General features: G+C 36.5%; 1 protein-coding gene across 1 annotated transcript; it reads right to left on the bottom strand.

Moving 5' to 3' along the window:
• Window positions 1-798: 798 nt before the first annotated feature.
• LOC128222248 (uncharacterized) lies at window positions 799-6179 on the bottom strand. The gene is made up of 3 exons (XM_052931202.1): window positions 6009-6179; window positions 5280-5420; window positions 799-4831 (listed from the first exon to the last, which is right to left on the bottom strand). Exons 1-3 carry the CDS (start codon window positions 6141-6143, stop codon window positions 3791-3793), a joined length of 1317 nt encoding a protein of 438 aa, XP_052787162.1. The 5' UTR covers window positions 6144-6179; the 3' UTR covers window positions 799-3790.
• Between the last annotated feature and the right edge of the window lie 9077 nt (window positions 6180-15256).

The raw sequence follows: 15256 nt of genomic DNA, 5'->3' as shown, positions 1-15256 counted from the left end.
TGTAGGCTCGACCAAGGAAATCGGTGATTATATTAACAAAATCACGAGGAAAACATTCTATATAAGCGTCGATCAGCCTTTATGCGTATATGAAAAGACAGTTCTTGTAATTAACTGAAACTTGTACAGGAAGTTACATTTACGCGTACAAGTACTGTATCGCCACTTCTTCAATGTCATACATGTTGGCACATACCACTATTCTTAAACTAAAATCACTTTTGCGTTTGGACGTTAATGTTCCGGTTTCTGTTTTGATTGCCCAAATGTTCATTCAAACAAACAATTATAAATGACATATATATGTATACCATTTAATACAAATCGTTATACCAAATAACATCAATGTCAACAAATAAATATTGATCTGTTATCTAACCTCCGCTGTCGTTACACTTGCTGAACCCTCAAAACATATGTATGGATTGTTTAATGAAACCTGAACCTTTAAATAACACACCACTTGATATTCTGAATCGTTTGTACTTATGTCCTTTAAACCTACTTATGCATTGTGGTGAGTCCTTGAAATGTTTTTCTTAATGTATCTCGCGCGTTGGCATGCAAACATTGTTTTACAAAAACTTATCTTCCTGGCAAAGCTGATAAGGGAAAGGTAAATATATGTCCTCTAAATTGCTGAAGTTCACTTATTTATCCCGCTGGTATAGTGCATCAACTGTTTATAACTGGTAACGTTAGGTAAAAACAATTCTCAGTCATTCTTTTAAATGAGGAGAGAACGTTCGTTGTTTCTATCTGCCTATATTTAATCCCATTTTATATTATAAGCAATGATAAAGACATTGTATTTCCACAATTTATTGTACAAAGGACTCATTATCGGTATAGGTGTATTTTGTAACATGCATTTAAAATTGTAATGATGGCTAGTATTTGAATAAACTTCACATACAGCCTTAATAAATGATAAATTCAACCTGCAAGTTTTTTTTTATTTTGACTATAATGTCTTACTGCTTTTGACCAATACACATCAATTTTATTATATGTTTACGTTGATATATTTTTTATATAGTTTGGACAATTCTAAATGAATTTTCTCTTCTCTTCTGTGCTTAACGTACACGTGTGTAATAAAGAATAGGGTAAACAGTTTTACTTCATATTTCTTTATCAGTCCTAATTAGTTTTAAAGTTTGTAAATAACTCGTACATGTTTGCAGAAACATTTTTCTAAATAAAATGGATGATATAATTGCAAACATATCAAATTATACAATCTGGTTACAAGGTTAACACAAATACCTTGAAACACAAACTGATAATAATATGAGCTGAAATGAAGTTCATCTTATTAGAACAATACACAAAAGCACGAGCATGTGTTGGTTAAGTTAACATTGAATGGAATGAAGTCAAGATGATCATCAAGGGTATATCCACTTACAAACCCATGAAACACAAAGCCTATGATTATATTGTACAACATTAAACTAACTTCTCAAAACTGTCCATGGCATTGTTATATTATATCCAATTTCTAATTGGACGCTTAAAATGTTTATTTTCTTCTGTTTTCAGGGGCCGTATTCAATATGTTTCTTAGTAACAATTTTCAATGTAGTGAAAAACTGTAGTGAAAAACTGCCTTTTTCTTATTTAAATTTTAAGAAAACGAAAAATGTTTGGACTTATGATCACAAAATTACGCTGAATGCAATATTCAGCGTTTCCCTCCCATAATTCTATTTATATATACATGGTTAAACAATAAAAGAATGTACGTACAAAGTGTTTAAATTGTGTGAAAGGAGATATTTCCTTCCGCAATTGAACGAAAGCCACTTAGTACGACATTTTTTTATATCTAATATGAAAGGTTTCCGACTCACAAATGAGTGATTTCGGTAGACTCTGACCCTATATTTTCTCATTCTTTTAAAGAATGTTATGTACAGAAAATGAAAAGGAAAAAAGATCAGTAAAGATAGATTGTTTGACCTTAAACAATTGCAAATATGTAAGTTCACGTCCGATTTCAGTTGATAAAAGAGCAGATATACTCATTAAAATAATTGTATGTTTCAGGTCATTTCATTTACATAATCAATACACGTTTAAGTTATACATGGGGTCACCAGGCATCTACATTTAACATTATGGTTAATGGAGCAACCAGAAGGCTTATTTGTGTGTCGGATTCCTTAAATGCCGAACGGAAACACGCAACAGCTGCGAACAATAGTGGTTGTTTCTGATCTTTCCCGAGGTCCTTGTACTATTTTGATAATTGTGATCATGGCTTTAAGTTTATTTTAACAAACTGTTTTGAAATTGTTGATACATTTCTTAAGTTTTCTCCACATCGTCATGTCATATTTATCTTGTCTCTTAAGCATAATGTTGCGTAAAAATATTGTCCCTCTTTGTTCGGAAATGATACTAGTACAATTGAAGGCAACAAAAACGTTAAGTTAAACCATATTTGTGTTTTTTATGCATTTGTAATGAGTAAGATCACTTTCCTTGTGAAACACATCATTTTAAAGTCCGAGGTAGTCATTATTATAAGACGTTGAGTTGTCAGAAAGTGTTGGTCATGAAAAATGTTAGAAGACATTCATGAACCAGAATATGTTCATGGATAGGCATATATATGATGTCTTAGACATGCATGCTCCCAACTCTGTTGTATACGAAAGACGAAGAAGAAAGTTTATTAAAGGAAATGAATGAGCCTCAATATCTGATCTGTGAAATACGAGAATTTGAATATTTTGTCTGTCACAAGCATAAGCCTCAATATGTCGACTACGATATGCATGATCGTTAATGCATGTTCCTGTATATGTTGTTCAAGACATCCATGTTCCTGGATTTGTTGTCTACGACATGCACGTTCCTGGATATTGTGTCTTAGACATCTTTTTTCCTGGATATGATGTCTAAGACATGCATGTTCTTGGACATCCTTGTTTCTGGATATGTTGTCTTAGACATCCATGTTCCTGGATATGTTGTCTATGACATGCATGTTCCTTGATATGGTGCACGTTCCTGGATATGATGTCTACGACATCCAAGTTTCTCGATATGGTGTCTAAGACATCCATGTTCCTGGATATGGTGTCTAAGACATCCATGTTCCTGGATATGGTGTCTAAGACATGCGTGTTCCTGGATTTGTTGTCTAAGACATCCTTGTTCCTTGATTTGTTGTCAAAGACATCCATGTTCCTGGATATGTTGCCAACGACATGCATGCACGAGTCTGTTGTCTACAACATGCATGAGCCTGATTATGGTATTTAAGATATTCATGTCCCTGATTTTGATATTTAGGACATACATGTGCCTGATTCTGTTTTTTTACCCCTCCTCCATCACCCCAGTCTTTTCACACTATGTCATGACAGTTTTTTATCGGACCAAACATTAAATAACTGGTATACAAATACAGATAACTGCTATCGCTCGAGGACGCCGGGGTACGATTTTAAGCCTCGAGTGATCCGATGTTTCGTTACGACCATTTTTCCATTTTAGTCTGTTATGAATTGTACGATTTGGATGACAATGTGAAGGATGCGGATGACGGAAGCAGATGACGATACGAACCACGCATGCGGTCGACGACGCGGAAATTGGATGCAGAGAGCAAATGCAGAAGGCGGATGCAGACAGAGTGCATATGCAACATCAGCTTTTAGTTAAATATTGTGTAAAATATTTGTTTTATTATAGTACAATATACATAAACATTTAATCACTATCCAAATCACAGTCCTCACTCCAGTAACAAACGTCCAGTTTCCACTCCGAGACTTTATTCAAAACAGCGCAAGTGTACTTCCCTTTCATGCCCACAAATGGTTGAATCGCCCCAGTCCCTACAATAAAATAATGAACTTTCATGGCCATCACAGTCTTTATCCATGATCATTTTCCCCGCACTCTGACCAAAGGGAAATTCGGGCAGGGCCAACCCTTTGGTGAACCCCGCACCCAGGGTTCTACAGGAAACATTTTCTTCCTCTGCCTCACCATTTGGGCTAGTTTTAGTATCAAAGTTCGTATTACACACTGTCCCCCACTCTCCATTCACGTCAACCTCCAGTCGACCCTGAACACCGTTTGTGTCGTACCTTGTGACATTGGCAAGCCTTGCTCTGGCGCCGGGCACGTAGAAATAATACTCAACTGATGGTGAAACAGTGCCACTCAATTCGGTATAACTGTAATACAGGTTATTTCCAATAAACCCATAGTTCATTGTAGTAACTTCATATACCATATTTAACTTGATGCTATCGCTATTCGTGATTAAGTAAATATCATCAAGTCGAGAATGAAGTAGCTGTATTTCCTGTATTTGGGCAATTGTTAAATTGTTGAATTTGGTCTGATACGTTTTCAGTTCTAAGACATTTCCTATCAGATAGTTTCCAGTGTCGTTGATAATTTTGACAACATCTTGAGATATATTATTAACTGTTTCTCTGAAGTCCTCTTTAACAGATACAGCCACAGTTTGAAACTCTAGTTTCATATTATTGACAGAAGTTGCTTGTGTCCTGTTCAACGCTTCGATAGCAGTGATGACATCTGTCATGATGTTTTTGGATACTGTCCTTAACGTTTCTGATGTTTCATGAAGGGAACGAGATTCCTTAGCCAAGATAACCTTTTCGTGCATAAAGGCGTGTTTAATTCTGTTCAACGTCATTTCAAACATCTTATTGTTAGAGTTAATTTTACTATTTTCAAATTTGTGTTCAAGATCTGCAATTGCCTTCGTTTGATTCGACAAAGTCTGTGCTAATCCACCCAGTTTAGTCTCAAACTTGTTTGTGAGTTCTGTGAATCTCTGAAAGGAAATATATGACCGTTATGTATTTATCGAAGGACAATAAAAAATCATTTGAACACGTTTATCAAATTTGAAAGATTTTCGTTATTTGTTGTATTTATTTGTATGTAACTGAGATGTTTGCATAAAGTACGTGATTAAAAATGCCGTGCAGCCATATAGTTCAAATTTAAAGTTTAGACATTAATTCCTCAAACACGTTTAATTGACTGGCACATTCGATGTTGAGACTCACTATAACCGCAAACTAAATATGTTGCATTAACAGTTAAAACATATAAAAAGGAGCTGTCCCTCCGATTGTTTGATTATTTTTTGTACATATGTGTGGACTTTTATTCTTCGATTTTTTATCTGATACGTTAAAACTTGATTAAAACATACTAAAGCAAGGTAATGTCGAATGCTTAGAAACTGTAGTAAATCATAAAAATATATATTATACCATTTGTAGTTCCATGTTAACGTAGGATTCATCGTGCTTTTCGACTAGACGGGGGACACCCTGTGTGTTATCAAGTCGATCGAATATCTGCTCTATTTTCTTGTCCGTCTCAGCTAATTTTGTTTTCATCAGTAACATGTCCTGAATTAGAAATGTCAACATAACGAAAAACAGGAATTAAGGAATTTCCTTACACCGAAAATGGATTTTTACGATGCCACAACACATTTTAACAATACTTTAAGATAGTATATTGGTTTGCGAACTATGCAACTTTTATTACATAATATTAATCTCATTTTGGCTGAAAGAGCATTTGCACTCCCACAGCTTCCACCGTGCTAAAAAAGGTTTGAAGGATCAGTTATTGGCAAGCATGTAACATATGTATCCTCCTGTCATGCATGTGTAGTTTTTTGCGAGCTAAGCAACTTGTGATTAAAAATCGAATGTTTCAAACACTTCTCGTTTTCCGCTTAAATGATTCAATTTTATGAGTGGTCATAGGTCCGACATGTCCAGTCAGCAATCTTTTGTGTCTTTGTGTTGATTTTTTAAACTTAAGAAGAAGATAAGCATTTTTGTCAACTGAAAGCAATATTACGTCACTATTTTCACTATTTGATTGGAAGTACTATTTTTTTTCAAATCCTTATCTACTGTTTTATTATGTTAAGGGTAATAGTACTTTACTAGTTGCTATCACAAAATATTTAAACACTTTCTCACGTGCATAATGAAGGTCTGCATTCCAGAAATGATATTTTCCAAATGTTCCAATTTCTTTTCAACAATTGAATCATTTCCCTCGCATAGCATATACACACAAAATAACAGCGTCACGTACAGGAATAGTCGTATCATCTTGCTTCGGTGTGGGAGCAATATCTACCTGAAATTACATATTAACCGTTCCATGTTGAGTCGGAACACATAAACCGTTCCATGTTGAGAAGGTACACATGAACCGTTCCATGTTGAGACAGTATTGTATGATCCGTTCCCGGTTGGGACAGTACTTTTGAATACTTACATGTTAAGACAGTACATATGAACCGTTCCATGTTGAGACAGTACATATGAACTGTTCCAGGTTGAGACAGTGCATATGAACCGTTCCATGTTGAGACAGTGTCATATTAACCGTTCAATGTTGAGACAGAAGACAGCAACCGTTCCATGTTGAGACAGTGTCATATTAACCTTTCAATGTTGAAACAGAAGACAGCAACCGTTCCATGTTAAGACAGTACATATGGACCGTTCCATGTTGAGACAGTACATATAAACCGTTCCATGTTGAGACAGTACATATGAACCGTTCCATGTTGAGACAGTACATATGAACCGTTCCATGTTGAGACAGTACATATGAACCGTTCCATGTTGAGCCAGTACATATGAACCGCTCCATGTTGAGACAGTACATATGAACTGTTCCATGTTGAGACAGTACATATGAACCGTTCCATGTTGAGACAGTACATATGCACCGTTCCATGTTGAGACAGTACATATGAACCGTTCCATGTTGAGACAGTACATATGAACCGTTCCATGTTGAGACAGTACATATGAACCCTTCCATGTTGAGACAGTACATATGAACCGTTCCATGTTGAGACAGTACATATGAACCGTTCCATGTTGAGACAGTACATATGATCTGTTCCATGTTGAGACAGTACTTATGATCTGTTCCATGTTGAGACAGTGCATATGAACCGTTCCATGTTGAGACAGTGCATATGAACCGTTTCATGTTGAGACAGTACATATGAACCGTTCCATGTTGAGACAGTATATATGAACCGTTCCATGTTGAGACAGTACATATGATCTGTTCCATGTTGAGACAGTACATATGAACCGTTCCATGTTGAGACTGTACATATGAACCGTTCCAGGTTGAGACAGTACATATAAACCGTTCCATGTTGAGAAAGTACATATGAACCGTTCCATGTTGAGACAGTACATATGAACCCTTCCATGTTGAGACAGTACATATGAACCGTTCCATGTTGAGCCAGTACATATGAACCCTTCCATGTTGAGACAGTACATATGAACCGTTCCATGTTGAGACAGTATATATAAACCGTTCCATGTTGAGACAGTACATATGAACCGTTCCATGTTGAGCCAGTACATATGAACCCTTCCATGTTGAGACAGTACATATGAACCGTTCCATGATGAGACAGTATATATAAACCGTTCCATGTTGAGCCAGTACATATGAACCGTTCTATGTTGAGACAGTACATTTGAACCGTTCCATGTTGAGACAGTACATATGAACCCTTCCATGTTGAGACAGTACATATGAACCGTTCCATGTTGAGACAGTACATATGAACCGTTCCATGTTGAGACAGTACATATGAACCGTTCCATGTTGAGCCAGTACATATGAACCGTTCTATGTTTAGACAGTACATATGAACCGTTCCATGTTGAGACAGTACATATGAACCATTCCATGTTGAGCCAGTACATATGAACCGTTCCATGTTGAGCCAGTACATATGAACCGTTCTATGTTGAGACAGTACATATGAACCGTTCCATGTTGAGACAGTACATATGAACCATTCCATGTTGAGCCAGTACATATGAACCGTTCCATGTTGAGCCAGTACATATGAACCGTTCCAGGTTGAGACAGTATATATGAACCCTTCCATGTTGAGCCAGTACATATGAACCGTTCCATGTTGAGACAGTACATATGAACTGTTCCAGGTTGAGACAGTACATATAAACCGTTCCATGTTGAGACAGTATATATAAACCGTTCCATGTTGAGACAGTACATATGAACCGTTCCATCTTGAGACAGTACATATGAACCCTTCCATGTTGAGACAGTACATATGAACCGTTCCATGTTGAGACAGTATATATGAACCGTTCTATGTTGAGACAGTACATATGAACCGTTCCATGTTGAGACAGTACATATGAACCGTTTCATGTTGAGACAGTACATATGAACCGTTCCATGTTGAGACAGTACATATGAATAGTTCCATGTTGAGACAGTGCATATGAACCGTTCCATGTTGAGACAGTACATATGAACCGTTCCATGTTGAGACAGTACATATGAACCGTTCCATGTTGAGACAGTACATATGAACCGTTCCATGTTGAGACAGTACATATGAACCGTTCCATGTTGAGACAGTACATATGAACCGTTTCATGTTGAGACAGTACATATGAACAGTTCCATGTTGAGACAGTACATATGAACCGCTCCATGTTGAGACAGTACATATGAACCGTACCATGTTGAGACAATACATATGAACCGTTTCATGTTGAGACAGTACATATGAACCGTTCCATGTTGAGACAGTACATATGAACCGTTCCAGGTTGAGACAGTGTCATATTAACCGTTCAATGTTGAGACAGAAGACAGCAACCGTTCCATGTTGAGACAGTACATATGAACGTTCCATGTTGAGACAGTACATATGAACCGTTCCATGTTGAGAAAGTACATATGGACTGCTCCATGTTGAGATAGTGCATATGGACCTTTCCGTGTTGAGACAGTACATATGAACCGTTCCATGTTGAGACAGTACATATGAACCGTTCCATGTTGAGACAGTACATATGAACCGTTCCATGTTGAGCCAGTACATATGAACCTTTCCATGTTGAGACAGTATATATGAACCCTTCCATGTTGAGACAGTACATATGAACCGTTCCATGTTGAGACAGTACATATGAACCGTTCCGTGTTGAGACAGTACATATGAACCGTTCCATGTTGAGACAGTACATATGAACCGTTCCGTGTTGAGACAGTACATATGAACTGTTCCATGTTGAGACAGTACATATGAACCGTTCCATGTTGAGACAGAACATATGATCTGTTCCATGTTGAGACAGTACATATGATCTGTTCCATGTTGAGACAGTGCATATGAACCGTTCCATGTTGAGACAGTGCATATGAACCGTTTCATGTTGAGACAGTACATATGAACCGTTCCATGTTGAGACAGTATATATGAACCGTTCCATGTTGAGACAGTACATATGATCTGTTCCATGTTGAGACAGTACATATGAACCGTTCCATGTTGAGACTGTACATATGAACCGTTCCAGGTTGAGACAGTACATATAAACCGTTCCATGTTGAGAAAGTACATATGAACCGTTCCATGTTGAGACAGTACATATGAACCCTTCCATGTTGAGACAGTACATATGAACCGTTCCATGTTGAGCCAGTACATATGAACCCTTCCATGTTGAGACAGTACATATGAACCGTTCCATGTTGAGACAGTATATATAAACCGTTCCATGTTGAGACAGTACATATGAACCGTTCCATGTTGAGCCAGTACATATGAACCCTTCCATGTTGAGACAGTACATATGAACCGTTCCATGTTGAGACAGTATATATAAACCGTTCCATGTTGAGCCAGTACATATGAACCGTTTTATGTTGAGACAGTACATATGAACCGTTCCATGTTGAGACAGTACATATGAACCCTTCCATGTTGAGACAGTACATATGAACCGTTCCATGTTGAGACAGTACATATGAACCGTTCCATGTTGAGACAGTACATATGAACCGTTCTATGTTGAGCCAGTACATATGAACCGTTCTATGTTTAGACAGTACATATGAACCGTTCCATGTTGAGACAGTACATATGAACCGTTCCATGTTGAGACAGTACATATGAACCATTCCATGTTGAGACAGTACATATGAACCGTTCAATGTTGAGCCAGTACATATGAACCGTTCTATGTTGAGACAGTACATATGAACCGTTCCATGTTGAGACAGTACATATGAACCATTCCATGTTGAGCCAGTACATATGAACCGTTCCATGTTGAGCCAGTACATATGAACCGTTCCAGGTTGAGACAGTATATATGAACCCTTCCATGTTGAGCCAGTACATATGAACCGTTCCATGTTGAGACAGTACATATGAACTGTTCCAGGTTGAGACAGTACATATGAACCGTTCCATGTTGAGACAGTATATATAAACCGTTCCATGTTGAGACAGTACATATGAACCGTTCCAGGTTGAGACAGTGTCATATTAACCGTTCAATGTTGAGACAGAAGACAGCAACCGTTCCATGTTGAGACAGTACATATGAACCGTTCCATGTTGAGACAGTACATATGAACCGTTCCATGTTGAGAAAGTACATATGAACTGTTCCATGTTGAGATAGTGCATATGGACCTTTCCGTGTTGAGACAGTACATATGAACCGTTCCATGTTGAGACAGTACATATGGACCGTTCCATGTTGAGACAGTACATATGAACCGCTCCATGTTGAGCCAGTACATATGAACCTTTCCATGTTGAGACAGTATATATGAACCCTTCCATGTTGAGACAGTACATATGAACCGTTCCATGTTGAGACAGTACATATGAACCGTTCCGTGTTGAGACAGTACATATGAACCGTTCCATGTTTAGACAGTACAGATGAACCGTTCCGTGTTGAGACAGTACATATGAACTGTTCCATGTTGAGACAGTACATATGAACCGTTTCATGTTGAGCCAGTACATATGAACCGTTCCATGTTGAGACAGTACATATGAACCGTTCCGTGTTGAGACAGTACATATGAACCGTTCCATGTTGAGACAGTACATATGAACCGTTCCGTGTTGAGACAGTACATATGAACCATTCCATGTTGAGACAGTACATATGAACCGCTCCATGTTCAGAAAGTACATATAAACCGCTCCATGTTGAGACAGTACATATGCACCGTTCCATGTTGAGACAGTACATATGAACTGTTCCATGTTGAGACAGTACATATGAACCGTTTCATTTTTATTTTGCTTTACCATTTTAAATGAATCAAAGGGCACTCTATGCCGCTTAGGGTACTATATGCCGCTTGAAGAGCCCCGCCTTTGTTTTATTACCGGAGTTTTATAAGTTGATTGGTTTCCTCAAACACTTCGATCAACCTGTTTCTAATAAATGTTTTTTTCAGTACTTTCAGGCGGCGGTGTATAGCACTGTCATACGGGATCCCCATTTAACGTCCCTTCCGGACGACGATTAGAATTTTGACTATCTTAATGATACGATGGTGAATCGAACCTGCGATCCCGGGATTGATAGTCAAGTGTGTTACCACTAGACCACGGATACGCCCACCGTTATAGGAGACATTGAAAAAATCATTTATATACGGATGGTTTAGCCTCTAGATTCGACCATATCCAACACAATATGCCTCTACTTTTGTCAAATAATCACCATGCCAGTGTGATAAAGCCATATGAAATTTTGCGTTTGACTGTCTTCTATCAGAGAAATACTGATATTCTCTCCAAAACACTCGTCGCATTTATTTGGAATCGGATGGTGTACGATGTTGGAAATTGGCTATTTCTTGGTCCGATATGGATGACGTTGTTAAGTGACCAGCAGAAGGTGAATTTTGATTATTGTTTCACGTTCACATGAGAGTAGAGACATCAAGTAAACATTCGCTATTCACCTATGAATAAAACTTATAAACTGTTACATTTTAGATTGTCACAATAGATTTAAAACACTGATCATTATCCAATCATTAATGGACAAACATATTATTCTGAGAATCCCTTGAGTAATTTTGAGGGTACGCACAACGCATGCCAAGCTACATAAAAAATATTACACTGACAGCCATATAAGGACCGGTCAATCGGCAAACAAAAGTGTGTATGGACCGAGGGTTAGCCGAGGCTCATTCATCTATGGTTGCTGACTGTCCGGTACTTAAAATGCCTTATGACCCGAAGTGGTGTGTTTTATTTCTTATATTAGACCGAACATTTAATAATACCATTAAAAAATATAAGCGCTTTCGATGTGTTTTATTAAACACAAAAATGTGCGAAAATGTTTCGATGATGTAAAATATGTTTTTTCACATGTGATATTGCCTGCTGACGTCATAAAAAGTGGATTTGTATTAAAATACAGTGATTTACGGGCCGATTGACTTTATAAATATAGAGAAGGGAAACATTTATGTAAGGTTTGATATAACTAGATATGAGGCGGACCCCTTGTGGTTTTAAATTTTTAAGACTGTTTTGCTATGTGAGTTAGATATTTAGTGCATGGCCTTAAATAATATTAAGTCTTCCTATGGAAATAAAGACAAACACATTTCTATCTTCTTCTTTTTCTTCCGTTCTTCTTTTTCTTTAGTAGTATTACGTCGACATGTAAATGAGGTGGTGGTGAGCATCATGATTATGGTACAAACAATACTTCTTAACGGGTTTAGGGTTCTATCTTACACTTTTCATGTTTGCACGCAGGTATTCACATTATGTTACTTACATTACACTTTAGATGTGAAATAACATATTATATTCGAGCAGTTGTTTTCGTCTGTAATGTGTTTGGTGTGAAAGCAAATGTTTGAACATTCAGCTTCAAAGTTAAAGAAAATGTTCCAAAAAAAGGATTACCAGTTTTCTTTTAAATTTCAGAACATTTTGGCAACATTTTCTGGTTCAGAACTGATGGAGTTCATGGTTACTGATGTTACTTTATTGTTAAAACTCTATATTTCATGGAAAAGCATGGAATAATTAATGATTTCATCACGTATTAGGACTGCATTTAACTTCAATGTGCAAAGATATATGCAAAAAATGGCGATTTTTCTAATTACCCAATATGTCGCACATTCACATGTTGGTTTATACTCAATTATGAAAGAATACTTAATAATTAAAATATATCTTGTTCTTATTCTTCTAACTGAAAAATCAATCTCAAAAGTTTTTGGGATGAAAAAAACATTAAACAAGGGCCTTTAAACAAATCATTACTCTGGCGCGACAAGTGAAATTAACTTATAGCTGTTTGTCATCGATCTGTATGTAAACAAGCATACTTTTTCATTTATACGTGTAATTTTGTTGAGAAAAGTGGGATGGACACCATCTCTATGAAATCGCAATTAATGTTAATGTAACCATTAAAGGAACAATGCATTGTATAATGAATTTGAATGTAAATTCGCAGACGTACATTCTTTTACAATCATCTTCATGTTTACCTAGGGCTATTTAGCAGGCTCTGCTTTTCTGGAACTGACATATACGTTTAGAAGACAACATATATTCTCAGCCAATGAAATGGCAGATAGGCAAGCATTACATACTAGGCTTTATCATTAAGAATTTCAACTTCCACCGGTGTTTAAAGGTCGGCTCACTTTCACCCATCCGATACACAACCCGTGTGTCATTGACAATGTAAGCCAATGAGATTTTCTACTAAGTAAGTTTCATGACCTGTTGTTACAGCGTTATGATTAAAAAGTGCTCGGTTGCTACGCTCTAACCGCCCATTCTTAATCATTATGATAATACTTCATGTTATGTAAATATTATTTATATTTATTCTAGTTTTTTAATTTCACTGCAAAATTCCGTGTTATAAACCCGATAAGCTTTAACCAACCTTTTATACAAATACGTGTTGTCTAGTTTAGCTAACGTTATTGCTAAACAAACTCTGAGCAACATTACTGATATTGACTGAAAGTTACTGACATAATTATGATAGCAGCTAAGTTTAACTATTTTTTAAGCAGCCCATGCCGTTTCGTTCATGTTAAAAGAAAAGTTTTCTTATTGGTGACTCACATCGTCTAAGCAGAAGTTAATTTCTGGACAAATGTATTTTACCTATTTAACGTTAGCAATTTCATGCAAATCCTTTATTGATAACATAAATATTTCTCAAATGGATTTATAGTGTACATTTTGAGAGTTGAACTGATACATGGATCGTAATCAATATCGATTTTATTAACCTGCGCGGACAATCATACATGTAGTTTGTACCAGTTGACGACTTTGGTGCTTATCTTTGATCGTAATCGATATAATGGCTCCGTGCAATATTGGTGAAGCCTATTTATGCAACTATCATTTGTTGTACGTAATGTTATTCATGAGGGCCATTTGCCTTAGGAGCTTTGAAGTCTTTATATTTTTTTCAAAAAACAGATCATTGACTATAAAACTTCGTCCCCAAAATAAGTGCAATGCTTACGAAAAAACGTCTTCTGCAAGGTGTAACGCTATTCGTTTAATTCATTTGTACAATAAACATTAAAGAAGAGTTTGTTTCAATCTCCTTGAGTTTGTTTTTAGATTAGATAAAGATACATCAGAAATAAAGAAAGTCTTGATTTTTTTTAATTTTCATAAAAACAATCAAGGTTAAGATTACGAATACATTGACATTTCACGTTCTCTTTTCCTTTCTTCCATTTAGCCATATGCATATGGCTGGCTTGGGGTTTTTAACCCTTCGGTCAGTGTTGTTTTTAAAACAAGTTCCTGAATTATAAATAGGAATTCTATAAATCCGTTCCAGGATCATGGATGCGCCTCCGTCTACCGATTTTATAAATCATACTGGAACGATAACATGACGGTGTATGATAAGCTTTTGGATAGGTTTTAACCCGATATCCCCAGGATGCAAAGCATGTGCTTCGAACGTTCCACTACAGATGTTTATCCCTGTTTTAAGTAGTCATGCTACGGACACTATAAAACTTGGCAAACGACATAATAATTACCTGTATACGTATTAACATGTTTATTTTTGATAAAAACAGTTATTTACGGTTTTCAGAAGGATATTAATTTACTTTTTTGTTGAAACAGCAAACAAAATAAATATATTAAAAAACAAAAACGATTCGTTTGAAAACAAAGCGGCTTTCAAGTGGTATGGTTATATTTATTGTTCCCTCTTAAGGACTGTCAACAAATGGTTTTGATGCAGTTAATGCTAGAGCCCGCATTTCTTCCTGATACTGATTTGAAAGCAGTGGCAAATGAATAGTTACGTTGAAATGCAAAATAAACAAAAACATATAAAGATATATA

The sequence above is a fragment of the Mya arenaria genome, chromosome 16 (assembly GCF_026914265.1).
Source record: "Mya arenaria isolate MELC-2E11 chromosome 16, ASM2691426v1".
In the NCBI taxonomy this organism is placed as follows: domain Eukaryota; kingdom Metazoa; phylum Mollusca; class Bivalvia; order Myida; family Myidae; genus Mya; species Mya arenaria.
The sequence above is the reverse complement of the archived record's forward strand: the minus strand, read 5'-3'. Positions and strand labels throughout refer to the sequence as shown.